Source organism: Phocoena sinus, chromosome 3 (assembly GCF_008692025.1).
Source record: "Phocoena sinus isolate mPhoSin1 chromosome 3, mPhoSin1.pri, whole genome shotgun sequence".
In the NCBI taxonomy this organism is placed as follows: Eukaryota; Metazoa; Chordata; class Mammalia; order Artiodactyla; family Phocoenidae; genus Phocoena; species Phocoena sinus.
Window position 1 is genome coordinate 96,993,573 of NC_045765.1, and position 18,196 is coordinate 97,011,768.

The following is an 18,196-nucleotide window of genomic DNA, read 5'->3' on the forward strand; positions in this document are numbered from 1 at the left end:
CAGGTTCATCTACTTTGGCCTGGCTATTAAATATTGAACATCTTTAGCATTCTATCATAGAACCTTTTGTAGGTGAACTCACACATGTTTGTGGTTTCATGTACTTTTTAAGTGGCCCCCAATTCAAATCTCTGCTTTCAGTCTCTTCTAGGACTACAGACCTATATATTCATGGGTGTGAATCGTACATGAATGTCTTCTTCAGGTTTATACCTGGTGAGCACGAGACACCTCAAACTCAACATGACAAAAATTGAACTTAGGACACTCCCCTCCAAATTAATCCTCTTTCATTTTCCCCCACTTTGATTAATTGTACCTGCATGTGATTGTATAAGGCAGAGACCAGACGGCAACCTGAATACCTCCCTCTTCCTCTTCTACTAGATCCAGTTCATTACTAACTCTCGTTAATTTTAGCTCCTAATATCTGTTCTCCATAGTACCACCTTTGCCTTAGTGCATCACCTCTCTCCTGACTACTGCAGTGACTCCTTGGTTTCCTCCTGTGTATATGTTGACTCCAATATTCTCCAAAGTATAGCCAGAGACTTCTCAAACCAAAATCTATTTTCAAAACTAAGTTTTATCATTTCACACTTATAGCTCACGGCCCTCCATGAATTCCCCTTTATCCTTAAGCATACACAAAACATTTACCATGGCCTGTAAAACCTACATAGATGTGGCTTACCCTCCTCTGCAACCTCTTCTGATACCACACTACCCTGTGATTTTGCTCCGCACACATTAACCTTTTTTACATTTCCTTGCCATGAAATGTACCATTCTGCCAAAGGATCTTTGCCCATGCTTTTCCCTTTCCCTGAAAGATCTTCTTCCCCTTTCATCTAGTAATGTCAATGTATCTTCCTATCTCAGTTCCAGTGTGACTTCTGTAGGGAAGCCTTTCATCAACCCCAAAGACTAGCTTACTTCTTCTCGTACATCTTCTAATAGCATCTTTTGCTTTTTCTTGATTGAGTTTTTATAGTTGTAATTTTATCTTTATTTGTATGACCGTTTAAACCATGCATGTATTCCCTGCTGAATTCTGTAAAAACAATGAGTTTGTTTTTTACTTACTGTTGTGTCTCCATGGCCTTGCACACAGAAATCAGCCAACAAATATTGGTTTAATGACTAAGTGAATTAAGGAACAAATGAGTTATTGTAGTATTGTTTCAGATATTGCCACATTAAATGGTACTTTTAACTCTTTTCAAACATTTGATCTGAGTGGTCAAGCTCAGTGATGGGAAGAAAGCTCTTGTTGGGGAGGTGGCTTCTAGTATCCTCAGGAGAGAACATCTGGGGAGGAGGACAAAAGAGAACTTTGGTCTTCCAGCTGCTGCTGTCAGGCTGTTCCATAGGACTGAAGAGAAGAGCTTAGAGAACTTGTACTCTGATGAGGTGCCAAGCTTTGACCTGGAGCCAACAGCCAGGGGAGAAGTAATGGGAGCTTTTGAACACCAAAGCTCTAACATGGCTGTTCCAGAGTGTGGATGGACAAGCAGCTGGATCTTTGAAAAGATTTTCAGAGAAAAAGTCATATGTTTGTGGAGCAGTTACTAAAAGAAGTGAAAATGTCAGGTGAGCTGGTTACTTGATATAGCTAGATATTTCTGCATATCTTTCCTTTTCTATTATGGTTTAAAGGTATTATATAAATAAGAATATAGCAATGGAACCAGCAATGAGATAATAAGAAACAACTATAGGTTTTCACATTAGACAGACAAGGTTTGCAGACCTGTATAGTTGTGTGATTTAGAAAGTTAAATAGTTTATATTTTTGTGAGGAAGTTAAGACATAAATACAGTATGATCTTACTGATCTACTTGAAAACAGCACATAATACCATTGTCTACTTCCCCCATCTTGAAACATCTTCTTCCCTTAGCTTCTGAGATATTCTCATGGCAGAGTTACGAAGATTTAATTAGCTAATGTGCCTACAAGGCACCCATCACATAAGTGCTTACTAAACAATCATTCAGTACTGCTGTGTTAGTAAAGAGCTGTATGTTTCAGAAAGTGGAAGGTCTTATCAATTATCCAAACATGTTAAGAGGACCAGCTCCAAGTATGGTAAAGTGGAAAGAATATTGAACTATTTTCTCATTGAGTCTCTGCACTTATCAGAAGTGTGATGCCAGGGGAGACCTTTCTTGAACTCCTGTAACAGGATATTTATTATCTGGTAGACAAGGACCAATAATAGTTAAAGGCTCCAGAGAGATAACTTCTGCTCCTCTAAAGGGATGGTTAAGTGATTTAGTAGTCTCCAGTGTCTTATTGACTCAGGTGCTAGAATAGCACTTTTGGGGGAGTCCAAAAGTGGTGGCTGACATGTAATATCAACATTATTTTTAAAATTAAAATTAGATTCTTGTGTATTTTTAGAAATAAGGTACATTAACCTGTGTAACACGAAAGTGTGGAGTTAGGGCTATGAGTTTGGGGCACTAATATATCTTTGGGTGATTTTCGAGAAATGGGGTCATCCCAAGTGAAAAAGTTTAATTTACTAAAATCAAGAAATAATTCACATCCTCACAGGTTGAATGCCTATCCTTTAAGTTGCATACCAGGTAGTGTGGATACCATCAACTCTGAAAAACTGAGACTCTTTAAGAGTATCAGTTTACCTCAGTGGACAAAGTTATTAAAAATCAAGGCAAATCCTATATATAAACATGCAGGTGAACCCTGTCTTATTTCTATTTATTGAATCATCTCTAATTATAAATATCATAGAGACATGGCTATACCCATTATAGAGATTAGAATATATGCAAACATTTTCAATGTTATAACTACATATATTTTGCACATTCTTGATTAAAGTGATGAAGAAAATACTTTGGGTTTCTGTTTTCCCCCCTCAGCTTTTTTCCCCAGGTACTAAAGAGAAAATGTTAGAACTGTTTTAAATATTTGTCTTCCCAGAAAGATTTGGAAGGATTAGTTTTGGAAAGGCAAAAGTAGTATAGTAGTACGGAGCTTTTCCTCCTCTGCTTTCATTATCCCACTTTAGGGCTTTCACTCTCAATTTCTCTTTAGTTATGCCCTTGCCTTTGTTCTCTGAATCATGTAACTATGGTCTCTGGCATAAATTTGGCCCAGTAATCCGTGACAGGAACCATCTGGTCAAAATCAGTCCCTAGATACCTTAAATAACATGGCTCCAATTTGGGAATCAGCCTTGAGACCACAAACCCGAGTTTGAGTCAAAAACATGGTATCCTCAATCAGGAGGTTGAATAGAGCCAAACATCCTCAATGCTGGAAACTGCAACTTACCCACCAAATATCAACCAGGTTGAATGGAAGGAAACATGGAGTAGTGGAATAATCATGGGTTCTGAAGTCAGAAAAACCTGGGTTCAAAGTCCAGTTGCCATATTTATTAACGAAATGACCTTGGACTATTTTCCCAATATTCCTGAAACGTACATTAAGTGAGATGAGTCCTAAGTGTCTACATGCATGTCTTATTTTGCATTTCCCCAAGAAGCAGACCCTGAGACAAGGATTGAAGTGAAATTAGTTTATTTTCTAAGTGGACGAAACACTAGAGGGGAATGAATAAATGAGACAAAGAAAGAAAGACAGCAAATAAAGATTAGTGTAATCAAGCCAACTACCACAGGAGTAACTAGAACTTATACCTTCAGGGGAGATTCTTGGAGCCAGTGGGAAAGGCACATCTCAGAGTTTTCCCACCAGGGCAACAAGGATGCTGAGGAATTTATTAGCAATTTTCATCCATCGTTGGTTGAAGGCTGCTCTGGAGGTGTTAATTTGCTGGCACTTCCAACCTGTCTTGCTGGAAGGTAGAGAAATGCAGGTTCTGACAGCAAAAGGCAGGCTATTGTCAACTGAGTGGTAAGGGCAAGAGGATGTGGGGACACTGACATTTGTTCTAACCCTTGCACCACTGAAATCCACTCATTATTGATGTTAAGTTCTCTGGGCCTTATCATTGATTCTTCAAGGTGATGGCTGGTCAAAAAAAAAAAAAAGTTTTATTATGGTTGAGTTAATGGGACAAGTTAGAGTGTCTCCTGCTTCCATTATTCCTGAGTCTGCAAATGCTAATCATCATTACACTCCTCTACCACTTATTCTAGCTTCCCCTTACCCTCGGTCATCACATCTGCTTGCGTATGTTGCTTCCCTAGCATAGACATAGACCTTCATCCTCGAGATGTTGAACCATAACTACCATTCCCTTATCAGAATGTGGTTACTTTGGTCACCTATTTACGGTTATTACCAGTCATAAGAGCGTCAAGAGATGCCCTGGTGAATCCCTTGAGTTACAGACGTACTCCTCCCTGCTCCCCATATGCAGTAGCAACCCTAGCTCCTCGGTGATAATCAGGGTTATTACCCTTACCAATATAGTAGCTCCTTTCTTCGCCTGCTAGACTGCTGGCATGGGAATCCAAAAATAACTAGAAGGCAGCTATAACATTAGGTTTAGTGGATTTATTCATGGTCCCCTGGTAGAGGTGTGCATTTTCCAAGTCACCCCACCACAGAAACAGGACCTCCACTCACCCAGAGCCTATGGGGAGTTATGGGAGTGGAAAACACAAATTAAATTCCTAGTGGATAATCAGGAACTCTGGTGAGGAGGTGGCTTCTAGTATCCTTCGGAGAGGACTTTGAACCTGTGGCTCCTGGACCCATATGGTTTTTCTCTTAGGGACATAGAACCATATAATGGCTGTTCATTTAAAGTAAATACCAAGTGTTGAAGAACAGTGCCCAACACTGCTCGGTGTTATCCCCAAGCTGTGCATTTCAGAGTCCATTCCTATGTTCCCCTAGTCTGACAGCTTCTGCATGTTAAGTATATGGTAGGAACAGTGACTCCCAAGGTCATGTGACCTGAGCAGTGAGGCTGCTCTTACTGCAGTCTGAACCTCCTACAGAGTCTGTGCTTGCCCTGTGCCCCACACACAACTGTGGTTGGAAGTCAAGCCATAGTGTACTGACAGGGCTAAGATTTTATAAATTTTCTACTGCAGTGTGAACACATAATAAAAAACTGCAGAAATTACAAGTGAACTACTTGATAAGTTTTCATAAAGTAAACACACCCAAATACAGCCAAGATTTTGAACAATGATTCTCTAAAAATAATTTGTTAGTTTCATAAACTAATAATGATTGAACCCCAACATTGCCTGGATTTGAAAAATTCCTTAGGCCTTTTCATGCCCCAGAAGTGCAGCACTAATTAGAGTATAAGCCTGATATAACCCAGCCATAAATTTGTCCTGTCTCCTAATACAAGATTTATGCATTCCAGTGGATTTATAAATTTTGTTCTCTTCTTTGTATTATAGTGGAAGTCAACATGTACATATTTGATACATATATACATATATTAAAAATTTCCTTTTCTGTCATTCTTTGTAAGGCTAATCTCACTTTCACAGCTCCACCAGCTCAAAGGATGAGGGAACATATGCTTCTCCATATGCCCAGTGCCGACTCCTCAATGCATTTATTACTCGGAGCTTAGTGATTGAGGAATGTTTGTAATCTTTTATTTTTCCTTATAGTGAGTCACTCTACTGTACATTTCAAAATCTGTGATAAGTTGAAAGATCCAAGAATTGAGGTACATTTCAACAAACAGCTTCCCATCTGGTAAATGAGAAGTTTTGTTTATAACCAGGTATTCAAATAAGTGGTGTGAAATGACATTCAAATTATTTTGTCTCATTACATGTCTAAAGGACTGAGCAAAAACACAACCCTCCCTCCAATTCACTCTCCATACTGCAGCCAGGTCAGGAAACTCATCTGCCTTAAATTCTTCAACAGGTCCAAAGTCCCCACCTTGGCTAATGAGGCCCTCTATGAACTGGCCCCTGTCTTCCTTCTTCAAATTGTCTCTCAACAATCCCCTTCCTTTCCTAAACTCCATCAAACTGGATCTTTCAGTTCATTAAATGTATCCTTAAGTCAGCACTCAACTCAAACAAAATCCATAGGTAGGAAATGTTAAAATAAACTAAGTCAATTTTAATACACAGCTTACTACCAACTAGCTGCTTTTCATCTACCAGACCCCAAGCAAGTTTCTTGAAGTCAGCAGTTGGGGTTTAGGATAGAAACAGGGACAGCCATTGTGAGGATCTGCTTCAGTGTTTCAGTCCAAAAGGCTCACCTAGTGGTGTTTTCCTCTGGCACCATGTTTGGATTTTCTGCAAGAGCCAGACCAATCTGGGAATACCCAAAGGAATTCAGAACTGCTGAACTGACAGACCTGTTTCCTCTGGTCTGAGGGTTAAATAATTCCCCGCTTCTCTCTCCACCACCCGTCTAGCTAACATTGCCTCACCAATTGCCAGGGAGTTTCTCCGTTTTGAGTTACGTTATCTGTCTCACATGGGAAGCCTGAGTTGGTCCAAAGTTCAGGTGATTTTATGCATCATAAGGTTGTGAGATGTTCCAAATGCCCCAAGCCAAACCAAAGGGGAGATGCTTTTAAATTTCATTTTACATCTTCAGATCCTCTCACTTTTGTTTAAAGCAGCATTTTGGCAAAGCATCCTCTTTTTTTTAAGAGTTTATCTACCCATTTTTGAGCATATGAGTCAATCAGCTAACATTTACAGAGCCTTAAATGTGCTTGGTTCATTGGTAAGAGCTTTGGGGTGTAAAACAAGTGTGCTCACAAGGCTTGAATCTGAGTGGAGAGATAAAGCTTTAATTGATGAAATAATAAAGTGCTAAAATCTGCATACTTGCCATAAGTTCTTTAATTCAGAGTGAGATAGACTGCTATGGAGAGAAAGTTTTAGTGAAGACTCTACAGAGAAAGTGATATTTTTGTGGCAAATTGAAGGATGGGTAAGATTAAGTATAGGGTCATCTGGAGGTTGCTGCCCAGGTGGCAGCCAAGGTGGATCTGTATGGGCACAAAGGCACAGAGGCAGGAAAGATAATACCAACTAGGCCTATCCCTGCTACCTGTGCTCCAGAAAGCACTGCCTTCCACAGTTGTTCTCAAACCTTAGTGTGCATCAGAATCTCCTGGAGAGGGCTTGTTAAAACACAGATTTCTGGGGCCCATTCCCAGAATTTCTGATGGGGTAAGGCCTGGGAATTTGCATTTTCAACAAGTTCTCAGGGCTTCCCTGATGGCACAGTGGTTAAGAAGCCGCCTGCCAATGCAGGGCACACGGGTTCAAGCCCTGGTCTGGGAAGATCCCACACGCCGCAGAGCAACTAAGCCCGTGTGCCACAACTACTGAGCCTGCTCTCTAGAGCCCGCGAGCCACAACTACTGAGCCTGCATGCCATAACTACTGAAGCCTGCACTCCTAGAGCCCGTGCTCTGCAACAAGAGAAGCCCCCACTGGTCGCAACTAGAGAAAGCCTGCACGCAGCAACAAAGACCCAAATGCAGCCAAAAATAAATATATAAAATAAATTTATTTTAAAAAACCCAAAAACAAGTTCTCAGGTGATGCTGATGCTGTTGGTCCAGGGCCCAAGCTTTGGAAACCTTTGCTCTAGACTATGATGATGGTTCACCACTCAGTACATTTCATCTGGAAATGATGCTGCAAATTGTCTCTCTCAGTGATACTCTTTGTTCTGCTTTCTTCCACGCTAAAGCGTATGGTCTTCTCATTCACACCTTTACATTTCTCAATCTCATCTTTCCTTCCCAGTGCCACCCTAGTCCCATAACCCTTATCTCCACAATCAGATTGAGTGTGGTCATTTCCTGCCCTTTTTTTGTTGTAGTTGTAAGCTGATATCAGATGCTGTGACCTTTAGCCAGTCTAAACCTTGAGACTTTAGAAGGAAAAAGTGAATAATGTTATCAGTGTTCAGTTTCTACCTTATTTCCTTATCTCTTGCAGTTTCATTGGTAAATTAATGTGGTGATGTGGGGGACCTGATTTTAATTTTCTGTTCAACACTGATTATAATTTCCCAAGTAGAAGCTTATTTGCCTTGGAATTATTTCTCTTTGATAAACTGATTACCCAAGTAGGTAGCAGTGTGACTGTTAGAGTGGTTCTGATAATTGCATGTTGATTTAAGGCTTTACATATTAAATAATTAGATTATGGTTGACCTTTGACAGAAGCTTTGAATTCCTTTCATTTTATCAGCAATCATAGTACATGGCAAATTAGTAGCCAAAACACATTGTAACTTCTCTCCATGAATAATGAAAGAAGTTAATAGCACATAGTAGGCACTCATGTATTTGTTGAATGAACAAATAAATGCATTAAAAATCCATAAATAATTTTTATTTGCTCCATGAAGCTAAAACAGACATAGTTCCATGAAATATACGCAGGGTTATTTTGTATCAGTTTTAAATTTGGCAGGTTACCAAATGTTAATTTGCTTTTAGCTAGTAGAGATTAAATGTAATTCCTTCCCTGAGCAGCCCTAGAGTAAGCAAGCATGAAAGCATTTTCACAGTAATCTGGGAGGAATTGACATTTAAAGGAGTTAGCATTACATCTGTACTTTAAAGCTATTAATTTCATAGATAAATTAACTTCATTACTCCATCTTTATCTTGCATTTTGAAAGGACTCCATCAGCTGGACGATTGACAGCCGAGGGTCAATTGAAACTGCTGTTATCCCAGCCAGGCTGTAATTGGAACCTGCTTCTGGAAACCCTACTGCATCATGATGGTCTTTTACTGAGAATCTTGCTAAAGAGCTCAAGTGAGTATTTGTAGTTATGAGAATGTCCTGAAAAAACCCAGTCATTGCTCAAGTTGAATGGAATTTTTTTTTCTACTTGAATGTTGGCAGAGGGATGAAACCAACTGCATTATATCAATAGTCAGTGGGGTTAGCAGCAGGCAAAATATTGAGTAACTTTATAAACCTATTGGAAAGATTTTTTTCAGGGATTCTGAATGAGAGCAAAAAATATTTTTATATAATACTGTCCTATCATAAACTATCATAATATAGAAATATATCAATATATGGGGTTTGAAATGCCTAAGAATATTATGGGAACATAGTTATATGTCCAAGACAGAAGTATCAATTAGACCTGAGAGAGTGAGAGAGAGAGAAAGGGAGAGAGAGATTGCTTTAGAGCCACATTAGACATTTCAGTGGATCACGAAGAATGCTTATATAACTTATGAACAAGCAAGCATGGATTACAGCCATATCACTGAGGCATGGAGAAGTAATCATGAGAAAATTATGAATGGAAATTGAGGAGTAGTAGAAGACCATACTTCTCTTAGACTTTCTTTCTTCCCCTAAGTACTATTTTAGAAAATGGTAAGTAATGTTATGCCAGTCTCCTAGTATATCCTACTGCTCTCCTGCTACCTCTATAAAGAGTTTTCTAACCATCTTCACGTACCCCTACACATTTCTTCTGTTCTGTACTATATGTGTAGCCAGATTAATTTTTATCAATCACTAGTTTCAGTATAGTCTTCTCTAATCAAAATCTTTTTTCTCTAGTTCCCCATCAACCTACAGGAACAAATCCCTGTCCTTTGGCCATTCAAATATGTCCCCAGCCTAGTTTTGTAAGCTTTTTCCCCACTATTCTCTTGTGTATGTGTGTGCATGCACGCGCAATCACACACAAGCACACATACACACCCATTTCAGCCATTGTCCCCAAAGCCCCATGCACATGCTCCTTCCACACCTTGGCTCACCCATTTTTCCTCCTTGAAAGACCCTCCATAGACAACCCAGCCTCCACCAGTGGGCAAAGGCCACTGATGTTCCAGATCTCTGAACACTGTAGCTCACACTGATGTCTCCCTCCCTCCCCTGAACTTCACAGTGTCTGTTATGGTGGCTGCTGCCCTTAGCTTACTCTGCCTCGTATTGTTATTATATTTGTATATGAATGAGGCAAATGTTACCAGGCCCGACCAGCCTGTTGGTATACAAATGAGGTTCGTAGCATTCCCAGTCCAGATGGTTCCAGTCATTTCTGGAATTTTTGGTTTCTCAGATCTGCTCATGACCAGTTCCCCATATTCTTCTCTTCTGTACACCTTGATGTTTGCTTCCCAAAAGCCACTTAGGGGAAGTGCCTCACTACTGAACCCTTTGCTTCTCTCCTGGTGCTCTCAAATTCATAAAATCTTGTGGTTCCAAAGGTCACTACAACTCCTCCAGTGTCACTGTGTTCCAAGGAGAAGTTCAGAGGTTACCTCTTCTCAAAACCCTGAATCTGTCTTTATTCTCTTAGCCCCCAAGCCGTACTCTGTGGGCCTTAAGTCTTACAGAGTTGAACTGAAAACATTATCTTTACCTTCAATATCTAAAACTCCACTCTCCTAAAGGGAAAACAGGTGCTAGGGAAACTAATTGCTCAATTAGCCAACATATATTGTTTACTTATTAGGTGTCAGGCACCGTGATTCTTAAAACCTTATAAAGTAAATATAATTATTTTCATCATGTTAAAAATAACATTAGAGTTTAAGATAATGTTATTTGCCAAGAGACACATGGAGCTGATAAATGGTGGGTAGCCCAGGATTCTGAACCCAGCTGGAGCTTTCTTTCCCTTATCCTTCTATACAAATACTCTTGCAAATCAAATCCTGGAGTGGAACCGGGGTATCTGCAAAAACTGTAATCTGTCCACTCTCAGGTTGAATCAACCAGGACACCCCAGTGCACATGCATTTAACTGTTCTTTCCAGCTATTAGTGGAAATTAGTGGAAATTAGTGTTGATCATAGATTTTTATTTTTATATTCCTCCTCAAGCTAACACAGTGCTTTTTACAGAAAAAGTTCAATGATTGGCCAGTGATCCATTAGAATATAAAATATGGAGCTTCCATTAAACTTTATAATCTGAGCTTTTAGGCAAGATGACTACACAACACAGATAGTATCTGACATGGCTGGAAAGTTACTCTAATATAACTCATGAAACTCATGGGCATGGTCCCAGAAGAGAAATGGTTTCCTCTTGATAGAGTTATATAGAACAGCCTGGAAAAACAATTGCGTTCAAACATTGGACTATACTGATATAGCCACTAAGTACAGGAATAGCAACTGTGGTTAAACGAATTTTAACCATGTTTTCTTACAAAAAAATTCCACATTTACTTACCAAAAATATTACATCTACCTTTTGTACGTATAACATGATATTGTTTTTGAGGGACTTAACAGGTTACTAAAGGTACTATATTGTATCTCCTTCAGTTCTGGTTCTTACGGAATACAGAAGTGTATTTACCCAACCTGCTCAAATATCTATCAGTTTTTGCAGAGGTTGTTAGGTGTTTGATCAGGGTTACATAACTGCCTTGGTATTGTCTTGTATTGAATTTTATTAGCTACTTCAAATATTGTAAGGATGAAGTGACAGAATTTACTAATCGATTGATTGACTGACTTATTAAGCTGCAGTAGAAACCTTGTCACTTTAATTTAGAAACAGTATATTCAGGGAATCTTATTAACTAGACTAAGATGGAAATTATTATGCACCTAAAAATACATACATAATATTTTTTCAGAGATTTTGTTTTCATTGAACACCACTTGGTAATTTAGAAGTTTGATCATAATTTTAGGAAAGCAAAATTTTAGAGTAAAATATGCTGATTAGGTGTTTCAAGCATCATAACTATTGGGCTTTTTTTTTTTTTTTTTTTACTATTGGGCTTTTTATGTGAGAGTTTTCTTTATAAATAGTGTCTTTTTGGTCTAATTGATAAAATTTAACTTTTGTTAAATTGGCTCAGGAATAAGAATAGAGATTTTAAATACATATTTTTATTTTTATTTATTTATTTATTTGGCTGCATTGGGTCTTATTTGTGGCACATGGGATCTTCGTTGCTGCATGTAGGATCTTTGTTGCAGCATGCAGGCTCTTAGTTGCGGCGTGTGGGCTCTTTAGTTGCGGCATGCATGCGGGATCTAGTTCCTTGACCAGGGATCGAACCCAGGCCCCCTGCATTGGGAGCACGGAGTCATAGCCATTGGACAACCAGGGAAGTCCCTAAATACATATTTTTATTGTACATATTTTAAAACAAGGTCCTCTTCATCCAATAAGCAATTACTAAATTCTGTTAGGTAGAGAATTTTTGATAGACAATCATATATTATAAAGATTAAAATATATGAGGTTTTATCTCTTTTATATCTGTAGCTTTTGGTCTTGCTCTATGAAAATGATTTATCAGAATTTCTATTTATTTTAAAAAGAATCAGCTGAGCATATATGGAAATAACTTTCTTGTAATATGAGATACAACTTCGCTGAAGGTCAGAAAATGGTAAAATTTAATAAATGAATGAATAGTAAAATTTTAATTTATTCATTAATAATAAAAAAGTCATAGGCTGCAAGCTTCTAGGAAGCTTGGATAAAGTTCAATGGGCATGAGAAGGTAATGTTTGTTCATTTTATTTTTAAGATGGGCCATCCTAAATTTGAAGGAAAAAAAACCTCTCAACTACAAATGTTTATAGAAGGTTTTAAATTCGTAAGACACTATTTTGGATTAGTGACGTTAAAAACCCAGGGCAATTGTTTTGACATTACCTCACTGAGGCCACATGGCCTTAACCAGTTTCTTACTTGTGGCATCAAAAGAACAAATGCTTGGCAATTTCCCAATTGTTAGCAGGTAGCCTTTTCCTGCTAGTGACATTTGAATGAAGTGTAACTAACTTTCTTTCCTTTGCCCATTGCCTCAAGAATGATTCTCAGTGAAACTTCTTGGCTTCTGGTGATTTTCAGTAATAACATAACAACCACAACCAACTAGCAAACACATAATATTTAACATGTTCTAGACACAGCTTCTAAGTCTTTAAATGTGTTCACTCACTGAATCCTCAAAACAAACTCTGTGTGGTAGGTACAATTATCATCTCCATTTTACAGATGAGGAAAGTGAGACACAGAGAAATCAAGTCGTTTGTCCAAGTCAACAGCTAATAATCAGCAAAGCAGGATTTGATTCAGACAGCCGGTGTGCAGGGACGGTGCTTTCACCCACCAAACCTGTACTGGCAGAGCCACAGAAAGTTTACAAAATTGCAGGGTTGCACAATTTATGAGAACTATCAGGAACCTCTGTCGTGGATAATTTTGCTAGTATAATCTGTACTTTTCAACCTTGTAACAGAGTGCCAAAAGATAGTCAAGAAACTGACCTACAGAAAATTCTAAATAAATGGCTGCCACCACTACAAAGGCGTGGTTGACTTAAAATGAATTAATCAATTCAAATTCTCTGACTTTATGGTTAATGCTTTCTTGATCTTTTGGGTAATGAGGAATATTGTGGCAGAAGCTTGGTGTTTTATTGTACATTATGTGTGTATGAGTTTCATTTTATAAGTATTTATGACCAAAGTGCTGCTTCATGACTGTCTTGAAGGAAGTGACCAAAAGTAAAAATATGCTCCCTCTTGGTATCCTTAGTGCACCTAACTTCAATGTCCTTGGCTGCTTTCACTAGTGACAACATCTGTATTCTTACTTGTTCAGTATTTTTTTCTTTGCTGAATTTGTACCCTGTTCTTACCGAGAACAGTAGAATCATATTTGTGCGTTCTTGCCTTAGTCTTTCCAACCAAGGATCCTATCCGCGAATGATGACAGACTAGCCTAGAATATCAGTGGTCTCCATAGAATTAATTCAGTCCCAGAAACAGTTATCATCTAGGGTCTGTGCTGAGTCTCCATGAGGGTAGTGTGGTTGTAGGGTATGATTATGTAAAGCAAGGCTTCTGGACTTTACAGTGCAAAAACATTATCTGGGGAGCTGGTTTAAACTGCAGATTCTGATTCAGTAGGTCTTGGGTGGGACCTGAGATTCTGCATTTCTAACAAGCTCCCAGGGAATGCTGCTCCTGATGCTGCTATCCCCCGGACCACCTTTTGAGTAACAAGGCCATCGAACAAGGTATCTGTTACTATAAATGGCAAAAAATTGGGGTATGTGATTTGTCTTTCCAATGTATTATGCTTTTTAAAGAGACATAATTTTTTTTCCCCCCTCCGGTACGCGGGCCTCTCACTGTTGTGGCCTCTCCCGTTGCGGAGCACAGGCTCCGGACGCGCAGGCTCAGCGGCCATGGCTCACGGGTCCAGCCGCTCCGCGGCATGCGGGATCTTCCCGGACCGGGGCACGAACCCGTGTCCCCTGCATCGGCAGGCGGACTCTCAACCACTGCGCCACCAGGGAAGCCCTAAAGAGACACAATTTACTTAAGATTATTTATAATCCATTTTGTCAGAACGTTCACAGAAGTCAGAAAGCTTGGTCTTATTCAAATACAGAACTGATTATGTCACTCCCCTGCTAAAAACCTTTAGTGGCTGCCCACTACTTATAGAGTACAGACCCTAATCCTTAAGACACAAGCAATGTCCATTGTGCTCTGGCAATGGCTGACTTGTCCAGCATCGGGTCCATGCAAGCTTAACATGCATATTCTGGTCTAGGTTGTGCATCTTAGATTTGTATATTTATAATAGCAATGTCCCTGTAGAAGTGTCTTGAGAAGAGAGGCAGATGCTCCAACACCAGTGACCTTTCAATTTATTGGCCCAAATTCCACGTTCTCTCCTGTTACAGAACCCTTGAAATGTTATTTTTTTGAGCCTAGAATCTTCTTCCTTTTCATTTTCCTGGCAACTGATAATCATCTTTTAGCTTCAGTATTACTTCCTAGGAAGTCATCTTTGATCATCCCATAACGTCCCACCATAATTCCTTTCGTAACACTCGTCACAATTTTAAGTGAAAGGTTAAATGACATAATTGAGTATTTAATCCCTGTGTCAGCCATTGCAAGCTCCAGAAGGGCAGGGACAGCTCATCATTGTTCCCCAGTACTTGGCTTGGTTCTCGACACTTGAGACTGGTACTGATCACATAGAAGGTGCATAAAAAGTATTTGTGAATGAATGAAATTTCCAGGAAAAAATTCTACTTCATTCATTAGTGTTGTGATCTGTCTAAACTTCAGTCTCCCCATTTCTAAATTAGGGTACTAATAATGACCTTACGTGTTTATTTTGAGGTTTAAAAAAGTAAATAGGGACTACCCTGGTGACGCAGTGGATAAGACTTCACGCTCCCAATGCAGAGGGCCCGTGTTCAATACCTGAACTAGATCCCACACGCATGCCGCAACTAAGAGTTCGCATGCTGCAACTAAGGAGCCCACCTGCTTCAACTAAGGAGCCCACCTGCCACAACTAAGACCCAGCACAACCAAATAAATAAATTAAAAAAAAAACCTAATTAAAAAAAGTAAATAAACATAAAGCACCATTTTTTGAAACCTAGTAGATACTTACTTTCTATTAGATTCTTTTCTTCTTTTACACTGTCTGGAAAAATATGCTTGATATATTTTTCTTCTCTCATCGCTCCTCCTGTGCTCTCCATGCAGTGGTCTCTCCCTCAGCTTCTCAGTAACTCTCCCCTCCATCCAAGCATAAATTTGTCTCCAGGAGGTGGGTTTCCCCTTTGACATCTTTGGCCTGAAAAGATGTTGCCTTAGCAGCTCTCATGGGTGTGAAGATGAGAACTGGACCAAATAAATATTCCCAAGTTTTATATATTACAGCACTTCTTGAAAACCTTTGTATATAGCTTGAGAGATTGGTAATATGAATTTTGCTATGATGCTTCACCTACACAGAATCAGATCTAATTTGGCTTGACAGTAGCTGAAATTTTTATATTCTATCTCTTCCTGGCACCTAGAAAATGTCTAATATATCTATAGGAACATGTTTCTTCTTCAGTAGTTCATGTGCTTCTAGTGTTAGCATGTAAATGATTTGGCATTATATTACGAGTGATACTATTATCATGAATTTATGTAGCATCTTTTCCCCAACAACTCAAAGTGATTTAACATATTATTTCATTTCTGACCCTTGGATCATTAGGACTTTTGCAAATGAGGAAACTTAGATACAGAGAAATTGAGCAAATTGCGTACTTGGTGTTTAAGTGGTCCTTGTTAGAAGAATGAAGAGCTATTATTTCATGAAAGTATATCTATTGTTTTTAAATAAATTCTAAAATGAAAACATGAGACTTTGTGGAGACATTTATTCCTAGAAATAAAAAATAATATCCTTCTGAATTAATTTCTAAAAATGTTGGGTGATGATTTTATAAACACATTCTCTACTCAACTAATATTTAATGGACATCAACTAGGTACAAGACACTGTTCTCAGCTGGAGATATAGTGGTAAACATGACGCCATATTGCCTTCATATTCTGGGGGATTCATTGCTGGGGAAACATGGGGAGGACAGACCTTATAAAGTAAAAAATATATATAAAAATTAGATAAGTTCAGTTGCTAATAAGTACCATGAGGTGCTTTTCTAAAACAGAGTGACTGATAAGAGAGTGATGGATTGGGTGATGAAGAAATGCTGCTTGAAGAGCTAACACCTACTTTTGCTTGTGAGTTATTTGGGAATAGACGGAAGATGTCCTTATGTAGTATTAGATGTTTGGAATATATGTATGCTTTCTTCCAGTATTCTAGAATAGAAGTCAGCAAACGTTTCCTATAGAGGGTCAGATGGACTATAGATAGAGGGCTTTGTAGGCAGCACAGTCTCTATCACAACTACCGACCTCTACCATTATAGCAGGTACAGACCATACATAAGCAAATCACATGGCTGTGCAGGGGAGGAAAAAGTTTTCCTCAGCTTTCTAACGGTCACTGGCTGGGTTTGAAAATTAAACTGACAAAGATAGAGTAACAGGATAAAAGCATACAAATTTATTTAATATAAGTTCTACATGACACAAGAGACTTCATAAGGAAATGAAGATCCAAAGAAACAGAAAATATCTTTATGCTAGGTTTAATGAAGAATGGACAGTTGTGGAGAAATATGATAGGTCAAGGAGTATGAGGCTAAGTGTAACAAACTAGGGGGAACTTAGCAAGGCTTATTTGCTAGGATTCTTCTCAGCATCATTTTGACTTCAGAGATAAGGGTGCACCTTTCCTCCTGGTATAGGGCGGGCACCTCTGATGTGAGGGTTTCATGACCTGTTTCAGGGGAGAAGGGCAGGGGGAATTTCAGAGCGATTTTCCTGTTTCTGCTCTTTTCTCAAGCTCCTTCAGCTTATATGCCAAGGTGCCATATTTTGGGGTAGCATTCCCGAACCCCATCGCCAGTATTCCAATGGAACTTTATTTATGGACACTGAAATTTGAATTTCACATAATTTTTGTTTGTCAGAAATCATATTCTACTTTTGATGTTTTTCAGAGATTTGAAAATGTAAAAACCATTCTTAGCTGTGGACCTTACTGAAACAGGCATCAGGCTGGACATGTCTCCTGGGCTATAGTTGCCAACCCTATTGTGCAGCACCCAGGTGCCCACAGTGGCTTTATCACTTCTCTGCAAGGTGGTCATTTGGCATGAGGACCTGCACATAGACCTAGCATGGTGCTTTTTTCAGAGACCATGGGAGAAAAGTTAAACAGCCCATTCTCTTTAACTTAAGAAGTTAGAGGGACCATTCCTGCTGGACAGATAGGCTTGGTGTCTGCCTTACAGAAGGAATTTCTCTTTGAAATAGCTTTAACTCAGTTTCACATTCTGTGGACTTTGTGCTTATTCAGGAGCACAGATGGAGCTCAAAACTTGCCTCTCACTCCTAGGGCTGCCAGTTGCAGAATTTGGACCAATAGTGCACTTATGCTTAGTGGTCTTTTTTTGGCACAGCCTGCTTCAATGGAGAGTGCCCACTGAAGAGTGAAAAGTGCTAAGATGTTAAGTAAAAACCAGGCCATGCCTTGCTTAAATAAACTGGGTATGTCTAACTTGGAGAAGAAAAGAACTAGAGGAGGCAGGATAGCGATCTTCAAATGTGTTAAGTCTTCACGTAAAAAAGAAAAAAATAATAGGCTGTCCAGTTCAACACGTGGACATGCTTGGGAATAAGTTAAAAGGAAATGGATTTTGGCTGTCAGTCTGTCAGTCAAAAACCCTGAATTGTCATCCATAATGACAACTGAGGAAGTGCTCTTCTTTTCTCTATTCACTAAAGAGACTTGCCCAGATTTCTGTAGTCCTTTCACATTAAGTGCTCTCTCTATATTTTTAAAATGCAAAACAGGTTGGTAACTTGAGCTGTCCAGCAGA

At 39.0% G+C, this 18,196-nt stretch overlaps 1 protein-coding gene across 2 annotated transcripts in view; it reads left to right on the forward strand.

Moving 5' to 3' along the window:
• The window catches only part of KIAA0825 (KIAA0825 ortholog), a 416,193-nt gene that overhangs the window by 163,181 nt on the left and 234,816 nt on the right, over window positions 1–18,196 (forward strand). For both annotated transcript variants that reach the window (XM_032625775.1, XM_032625773.1), the window contains one exon: window positions 8,594–8,733. In XM_032625775.1, the coding sequence (XP_032481666.1) occupies window positions 8,594–8,733 (140 nt within the window). The remainder of the gene's footprint in view (window positions 1–8,593; window positions 8,734–18,196) is intronic.